The sequence below is a fragment of the Brassica oleracea genome, chromosome C7 (assembly GCF_000695525.1).
Source record: "Brassica oleracea var. oleracea cultivar TO1000 chromosome C7, BOL, whole genome shotgun sequence".
In the NCBI taxonomy this organism is placed as follows: Eukaryota; Viridiplantae; Streptophyta; class Magnoliopsida; order Brassicales; family Brassicaceae; genus Brassica; species Brassica oleracea.
In genome coordinates, this window is record NC_027754.1 from 23972492 (window position 1) to 23981642 (window position 9151).

Below are 9151 nucleotides of genomic sequence, written 5' to 3' on the forward strand. Positions count from 1 at the left end.
ATAACAATTCATCTATGTACCATGACTATAAAATACAAATATTAACTTAAACTTATGTGTAAAAATGAGTTTTTATTATAAAATAAATCTCAAACAACATATGCAAAAAACAATCATAAAACTATAATAAAATTATTTATTATTTTATAGTTTTTATTAAATTAAAACATCACACAAAACCCGTTGCGTTGCAACGGGCTCGTATCTTGTATGAAATAAAACATGATGAACCTCTAGTGAGAAGGAATGTTTCCTTTTTAGTTTAACCAGAACCCAGTTCATGATATGAGCATCGAAATTTAATAAACAAGATGAATACAGAGATTTAGCACGTTGAAAACAGCGATTTAGAGGTCACACGCAAGCCTGAATCTGAAAACAATATATCATTAACCCTTAAAGTTATTTCCCAAATTATTCCATTAACAGAGATACGATCATAGTAGTTCCTAATTTAGAACTCACTCCAAAACCATGGAGAGTCTGACATTAAAACCATCAGTCCATCACAGACACACACACATAATCTAAACAGGAAAAAGTTAAAAGACTCTTATGGTTCCATTTTATTAAGTTAACTTCACCCTACCTAGAATCATTTTACTTTCTTTATCGGATATCAATATAATAATAGTAAAATTAAAAATAATCAATCATCATCTGAGAATCTGTGCATTGCCCACCATCTGATGAGTCCCCATTGCTCCACAACCTTTCATAATCACTCCACCACCACCACTTACCGCTGCCGTCATTCCACCGCCGCTAGTATCCACCGCTTGTTGCTCCAGCGTCTGCACTTGCTTCTTTAGAAACTTCACATAATGAATAGCTTCGTCGAGCATCGAAGCTGTATCCATCTTGGTCCCACCAGGAACAAGACGTTGCAAAATCCGAATCCTCTCGCTTATCCTCTCCCTTCGGTGACGAGCAGCCACACTCTGTGGATCTTTAGAGATTCTGACGTTCCTCCTCTTAGGTGGCTTTACGGCCTGGGGGTCGATATGTATCGGTTGCATCACGGCAATTCGATAGATCATCTCTCGCATCGCTTCCATGTTCGTGCTATTGGTGTTGCTACTAGTGCTTCTTTTTTCGTGCAAAACGGAAGAGTAAATTGTGTTGGGAGAGAGAGAAGAAGGGTTAGTGAGTAATCCGGGTTCGGGAGTCATTGAGTCAGAGTGGTTATGGTTTGAGTTGAGCAGAAAAGGGTTAGTGTTGTTGTTGTGATCGATGAGAGAGGGATTTGTGTTACAAAACTCAGGAAGCTTCTCTATTTGTTGCATCATCATGTTCATTATGTCAGAGTCCATAGAGAAGCTGTTGAAATCGGTATGGAGAGAAACCGAGAAAAGCTTACAAAAATGAAAATTTGGGATTTTTTTAGATGATTGGTATTAGCCTAATTGGTATGCGTGAGAAATGGCAATGGTACTACTGCCCAATCAGAACTCAAGTAATATTTCAAGAAGTGGAAGGACTTATATAGCAACTTGTGGCCCATCCCCTTCTTTAACTTATACAACATATTTATAAATCTAAGGAAATTCTTCATTTTTAACTCTGTTTATACATGTATATGATGTACATATTAAATTAAATATTCAAATCTGTCTTCTTATCTTAGTGCAAATTCCAAATTCCAACATGCATTCAACCGAACTTACTGATGTGAAGAAGGGTTTTATAAACCTATGAACACGGTCAGGATCTTTTTTTTTTTTGCTAACCCCACCGAAATGGTCCAGATAGAGACCGAAGTGAGCATGGACGCTGCCAGGGCGTCACCATGTGGCTCACCGTGTAACGGTCTTCGGTCTCAGGTGCTGCAGCCCACATGTAAATTCCGCAGTGGCCAAGACTCGAACCCAGGGACGGGTACTCCAGCTGGAGCTCCTATACCACTAGACCAAAGCAACTTGGTTACGGTCAGGATCCTAATTAACCACAGAGAAAAAAATCAATATTATTGCTTCAACCATCGTTTATTTTTGCATACCGTGTTATGTATATAAGAGGAGTACGCATGTAACAACTAGCAAGGGAACGAATATATTAATATGGTGGATTTGATTCCTTATCGTTAAACTTGATCATCTAAATAATACTATAGTTCCCAAATATTTTGTAAAATAAATCATTATGCATTTATCAACAAGCTATTAGGTCAAAAATATAGTTTTCGGTTGGTAAGAGTCTATGGAAAAGCGTGAGTACATCAGTACATGTAGGAGTTACTATAAGTAGGTAATTATCGTGTAACTTGTCTTGCATGGACCAAAAAGGAAAAGGCAAAGAAAGTAATACTAGTAACTTTTTTTTTTTTGGAACACAAGTAATACTAGTAACTAATAGAAGATCGTTACATTTTTTAGCCGTCGATCCTCGCCACATGATTGACTATAAGATCTTAGATCTCAGATTGACCGTCAGGATCATGTTTCTTCATACACGTGTTCTACATCCACTGGCTTTGGTTACGTGACAAATTAATTAAACGAGGTGCATGAACCACTCCCACCACCACCAGCATAACCAACGGGAATTCCATTCTCGACCATTATCAATTTATCATTAATTCATTATACATTTACACCATTCTCCCTTTTTATCTCTATATTTGTGTGTGTGAAAGAGTCATTGATTCTTATGATCATCCACTGATGTCGATGTATTAAGTATTAAAAATAACATGTTCTATGATTCAAGAAAAATGATATTCCCTCCGTTTTTTTATACGTTTTAAAATTGTGCACATAGATTAAAACACATTTAATTTTCTAAACAAAAACATCATTAATTGTTTACCTAACCACAATTTAATTAATAATAAAATAGAAACTATAATATCATTGGTCATCTAGAAATTAAAAATGCCAAACAATTTGGAATAAAAAAATTCCTCTAAAACGTAAAATATAAAAAAACGGAGGGACTAGCTGGTAAAAAAAAACAATACTAGAGAGAGTATTATCATTTATTATCATTTCGTTATACAATACCCTCACATCCACAAGGGATATGTCAGAATCCAGGGAGCAATATTTTATCTTTGTAAAGTTTGCTGGTAAAATTAATACATTCATACTTGCGAAGAAAATGGTTGATGATTAATCGGAGCGCAATTGACATCGATCTTTAGCGTATGGCACGCTCCTCAAAGCTGATCAGAGAACGACTTAAATTATTTTTTAACTTTATTTTATCCTTTCTTTCTCTTAAGAAACGCATATTGGATGCTTTTGTTGGTTAACCGCAGTGAGTTTTTCTTCTCGCATACTTTTCAATTAATTTATATGAAAATTGTCAACCCTTTGTTTCTGTTTTTCTTCAGCAAATTGCTTCTTTAACCAAATAATTCTAGTTATGATAAAATCGAAAATAAAGAATCATCGTCTGGTGCAACTGACAAGCCGATATCATTCCCAGCAAGGAGGGAAGAAAATAAATTAAAACTTCGAAAACCGCAATATTAGCAATTTTAGAGTATTTCTAATTCATTGGTATTTTTACCTCTATAATAGTCCTCCTGTTTCAAAACACATGAAGTTTTATGAAGGAACACAACTATTACGAAACTTGTTTTTTAATCTAAAAAATATTATTAAAATATAAATTAAAAATTATTTAACTAATCACAAGATAAACTACAAAATATGATTGATTACACTGTTTTTGATAAAGTTAAAAAATATATTGAAATATAAAACATCATCTATTTTGAAACTTCAAAAACTCTCTAAAACATCATATATTTTGAAATGAAGGGAGTAGCATTTAAGTGTGGGTTATTGGTTGTTGTATTTTAATGGATTTGAAAATTCGAACTAAATCTAGTGTTATTGGTTCTATGATTTAAAAATCTGCATATTTTACTTGGATTTATAAATACTACATGAATTTCTAAATCAATCAAAATATATAAACCAATAACACCTCTTAAAGGTGAAACTACTCTAATCCACCTTTATTTCTTAGCATTCTTCTATTTTCTGCTCTATATTTAAAAATTGTTATTTTAGAAAGATAGATTATAGCATATTCCATCTATAAATAGATTTTTTTTCTATTTTAGAGGTGAAAATAGCAAAATACATTGGAGAAAGTCTTTTATTTTTCATATATGTTTTATCCTCTAGGGTAGGCCTGGGCATTTTATCCGGACCCGAAGACCTGAACCGGAACCGACCCGAAAATACAGGTTCGGGTCCGGGTCCATGCTAAGTACCTATTGGGTCTTCTTTTTTTGGACCTGCGGGTCTCGGTTCGGGTCCGGGTCCTACCCGAGACCCGTTCGGGTATCCGAAGTACCCGCAAATAATTGTATATACTAGGTATATTTGGGTGATTGAGTATTTTTTGGTATTTTGAATTTTTTTAAAAGTTTCAGGTTTGGATTTTCGGGTATAATTGTAGGTTTTGGGTGAACTTTTAGATTTTTAGAAAATATAATTTGGGTATTCGGGTAAAATTCGGGTATGTTTTGGGTTTTCGGGTCTGATTTTGGATAAATTTGTGTGTATTTTTTGCGGTTTTTGGGGTATTTTTAGAGTTTTCGGGTCCAGTTCAGGTATTTCGGGTCTATTTCGGATCCTAAATACCCGAACCGACCCGAACCCAACCCGGAACCGATCCGAAAAGTTATAGATACCTATATGGGTCTAAATTGCTAGGACCCGAAAGACCCGGATTCGATAATACCCGACCCGAACCCGACCCGAAGACCCGGATGCCCAGGCCTACTCTAGGGATCCATAATTTTTGATCAACTGTATAATATTTGATATGGCATAAGTAGGAGTGAAATTTTAGGTGGATTAAATTAGTTGTTGTAGTATTTAAATTCCTCTCTGTAATTAATTAGTAATATCGATGGAATAATAAACTACAAGAACAGTAGCAAGAAACAGAATCTTAACTGATTTAAGTAGTAGTCTTACCTTAAAAATACAGAAGTCCAAAAAGTCAGCACAAGCTATCACTGTTCTTTCAAGTTCTGTCTTGCTTTATTTGTACACAATCACATTTAAGACTAGTTTTGTTTTGATTTATTTAATTAATGTAACTGTTTTTTTTTTGTTGGATGGTTCCTTCTTCCCCATGATTAGATAAAAACAAGCAAGCAAAGCCAGTGCTTCGACCTTGGTTTTACCCTATTGTGTTGACACCAAAGCATGCAAAATCATACGCAACGATGACTTTCACTGCTTCCACTCTCACAATCAATAAATCAATTCATCCCTTTTTCACCTTACCTACAAGATGCAGCCGCATCTACGATGGTGGCGCCAACATAACGACCAGTTCAAATATGTTTCTTTTTTAGGATTTCGTTTTATTTCCTATTTTAGTTTTGGACTTTTCTTTATTTCATAAGAAAGACGGTTTATAATATCCTTATCCTTATGGGGTTTGTCCAAACGGATGGATATATAAACAAAGCTTTGTCTTCTTTGTTTAACACATTTTGATTTTAATAAGAATAGCTTTGCTTTTATCTCTTGTTCGATTTGATTCAATTCATCAAACATAAAGTTGGTCTCAAGAAGCTATTGAAAGAAACTCTTGATCGATCCAAGAACAGGTCTCGAAGAACCCTAAATTCTTAGATCGACCGTTCACTCATTCGTACGCTGCGCCAGGTTGGTATCAGAGCTCTGCTACGCTCCAAATCCTTCCCACCCCGCTACAATGGTTCGTAAGACTCGTGCTCAACAATACGCTGATGACGATGATATCCCGGCTACTCAACAATCTGTTAATGAGCTCCAGCAACAGATTGCAGACCTAGCTACCGCCGTCGCTGCCTTCAGCGCACGACAAGCCGCACCTGCACTTCCCCGCCGCAACGACCAGATCTCTGTCCATGATAACTCCGACGAAAACGACGAGAATCCATTCGCTCCTCTTCGAAAACCACAACAACAACAACGCCCTCGACGCCACGTCAACAATAACTCCGATTCCGAGGAAGATGCTATCGAGTCATCATGGAAATCGAGTTTCAAGCTTGAGCTTCCAGTATTCAATGGTTCAACGAACGCTGAGGAATTATTGGATTTGTTTGTAACAATAGAAGAAATTCTCGAGTTTAAAGAAATTTCATTGAATCGTTGTGTACCCCTAGCCGCCATACGCTTCCGTGACCGCGCAGCTGCCTAGTGGTCACAAGTAAAGACGACAAGAGCACGATTGGGCAAAACAAAGATTACTACATGGGATAAGCTTAAACGAGAGATGCAAAAAAAAATTCTGCCGTATAACTATGACCAACTGATATTTCAGAAATTCCAGAATCTTCGGCAAGGAGCTCGATCCATCGACAATTACGCCACATAATTTTTCAAGATGATCAACCGTGTGGAAATTCGCGACACCGAAGAACAACTAACAATGCGTTTTGTGGGAGGACTTCCCCAACAAATCCAGCACACTCTTAACTTGTTTCATCCACAATCGATCTCAGAAGCGCATCAGCAGGCCCTCACGATAGAGAACCAGAATCGAACTGGTTCTCAATCTTGGTCCACGTCGCAGCAAAACAAACAGCCTACATCAACCCCACCAACAACCATCAACGACGCAACTTCAAAAACAGAAACTGCCATTGTACCTATTAACAATAACCAACAGGTTCGTCCCGGCGGATTGCATTGTTACTCTTGCGGAGAAGCAGGACATCGTCGGTCCGCTTGTCCACATCGTACGCGCAAAGGATTACTTATCGAAGAAGTACAACAGGATAATGACCCTATCTATGACGAGGAACCACTCGACCCTGACGAAGAAGCTGAAGAACTTTTCCCCGATTCGGGTCGACTTCTCGTAGCTCGCCGGTCATTTTTCACTCCTAAAGCCGAAGAACATTTCCCACAACGTAACAGACTATTTCAGTCGCGTTGCACAATCAATGGACGAGTCTGCTCCTCTGTAATCGACTCTGGGAGCTGTGAGAACGTCATAGCGGAGGAGGCAGTCGCGAAATTACAACTTCAGGATGAACCCCACCCATCTCCATACAAGCTCTCGTGGCTCCAACTGAACCATGATCTTGTTGTGACTCGGCGCGCCGTAGTGTCGTTCTCCGTAGGCACTTCTTACAAAGATAAGGTTTATTGCGACGTCGCCCCTATGGATGCTTGCCACTTACTTCTCGGGAGACCTTGGGAATTTGATCATCACATTATTCACGATGGCTTTCTCAACACATACAGCTTCACTTTCGAGAATAGAAAGTTCATCCTCAAACCATCTCCTCTGACACCGACTCTTGCTAATCAAACACCCGCCAATAACACTACAAAGCCGATGTTATTTCTTCGCAAAACTCTATTTGTTTCAGAGATGCTCAAAGCCGGCCTGGTTCTCACAGTAATAACCAAACCTACGTCAGCCACACCCAAAATAGAGGTTCCGGCGGCCTTTGCGAGCATTCTTTCCGACTTCGCTGATGTCTTTCCAAATGATCTCCCCGAGGGACTGCCTCTTCTCTGGGACATCCAACATCGTATCGACCTCCTCCCTGACGCTGCCCTTCCTAACCGATCACATTACCGTATGAGCCCAACCGAGCATGAGGAACTACGAAGACAGGTAGAAGAACTCGTCGCCAAGGGTTTCCTTCGTGAGAGTTTATCTCCTTGTGCTGTGCCGGCATTACTAATCCCCAAGAAAGATGGTTCTTAGCGAATGTGCGTAGACAGTCGTGCTATCAACAAAATTACAGTCCGTTACCGCTTTCCGATTCCACGTCTTGATGACTTCCTTGACCAAATCGGTACTGCAACAATCTTCTCCAAACTTGATCTCAAAAGTGGCTATCACCAGATACGAATCAATCCCAGAGATGAATGGAAAACGACTTTTAAGACACGCGAAGGCCTCTTCGAATGGATGGTTATGCCTTTTGGTTTGTCAAACGCACCAAGTACGTTCATGCGGGTGATGAATCAGGCACTACGACCATTTATTGGAAAGTTTGTTGTGGTCTATTTTGATGATATACTCATCTTTAGCAGGTCCATGACTGACCACGTCCGCCATCTTTCTGAAGTTCTTGAGGTTCTACGCCGTGATAAGTTCTTCGCAACATTGAAAAAGTGCGAATTTGGGTCGCTAACAGTCCACTTCCTCGGGTATATTGTGTCATCGCAGGGACTCGCCGTCGACCCTAGTAAGATATCTGCCATACAATCTTGGCCGACTCCTACAACGATCACCGAAGTTCGCAGCTTTCACGGATTAACTTCTTTTTACCGCCATTTTGTCTCACAGTTCAGCAGTTTGATGTCGCCAATTACTGACTGTATACGAGATGGACAGTTCACTTGGACGCCGGACGCAGCGCGGGCTTTTGATATCATCAAAGAGAAGCTCTGCTCAGCCCCAGTCCTCGCTCTTCCCGACTTTGTCTTTGAATTGCATTGTGATGCATCAAAAACAGGAATTGGTGCAATGCTTAGCCAACGAGGTCGTCCCATCGCTTTCTTTAGTGAGAAGTTGGCTGGTGCGAGATCCCGTTATAGCACATATGACGTCGAGTTTTATGCCATTGTTCAGGCAATAAAACATTGGAGGCACTATCTATTTCACAAGGAGTTTGTGCTTTACACCGATCATGACGCATTTAAGCATCTCAGTAGTCAAGGAAAGGATTCCTCGCGACACGCTTCATGGATTGCTTATCTCCATCAATTTACCTTCGTTATTAAGCACACTTTTGGAGCTTCTAACCGGGTGGCCGATGCCTTGAGTCGGCGTCGCTCTCTATTGGCGGTTCTTCATAACTCTGTCCCTGGTTTCGCTTATTTGTAGGACCTCTACGCAACATATTCTTTTTTAGACAGATTTATGATGATGTGTAGCGTGGGATGGCTCCTTCTGAGTATACCATTCAAGATGGATTCCTTTTTCATGGAGTTCAACTTTGCATTCCAGATTGCAGTTTGCGTTTGCAGCTCTTGACCGAGTTACACAGAGAAGGACATGTCGGACGAGATCAAACACCACAGCTCGTTTCTTCTTCTTCTTTCTGGCCTTCTCTGCGCCGTGACGTCGAAAAGTTTGTCGAACGTTGTGTCACTTGTCAACAATCTAAAGGTACTGCCTTGAATGTTGGGCTCTATATGCCTTTACTGATTCCTTCTCAGCT

The 9151-nt window shown here is 39.4% G+C and overlaps 2 protein-coding genes across 2 annotated transcripts; one reads left to right on the plus strand and one right to left on the minus strand.

The window, feature by feature from the left end:
- Positions 1-407: 407 nt before the first annotated feature.
- LOC106304709 (transcription factor HEC1-like) lies at positions 408-1429 on the minus strand. The gene has a single exon (XM_013741105.1). It carries the CDS (start codon positions 1311-1313, stop codon positions 657-659), a length of 657 nt encoding a protein of 218 aa, XP_013596559.1. The 5' UTR covers positions 1314-1429; the 3' UTR covers positions 408-656.
- Positions 1430-6348: 4919 nt separating this feature from the next.
- LOC106302906 lies at positions 6349-7686 on the plus strand. The gene has a single exon (XM_013739304.1). It carries the CDS (start codon positions 6349-6351, stop codon positions 7684-7686), a length of 1338 nt encoding a protein of 445 aa, XP_013594758.1.
- Positions 7687-9151: the final 1465 nt, after the last annotated feature.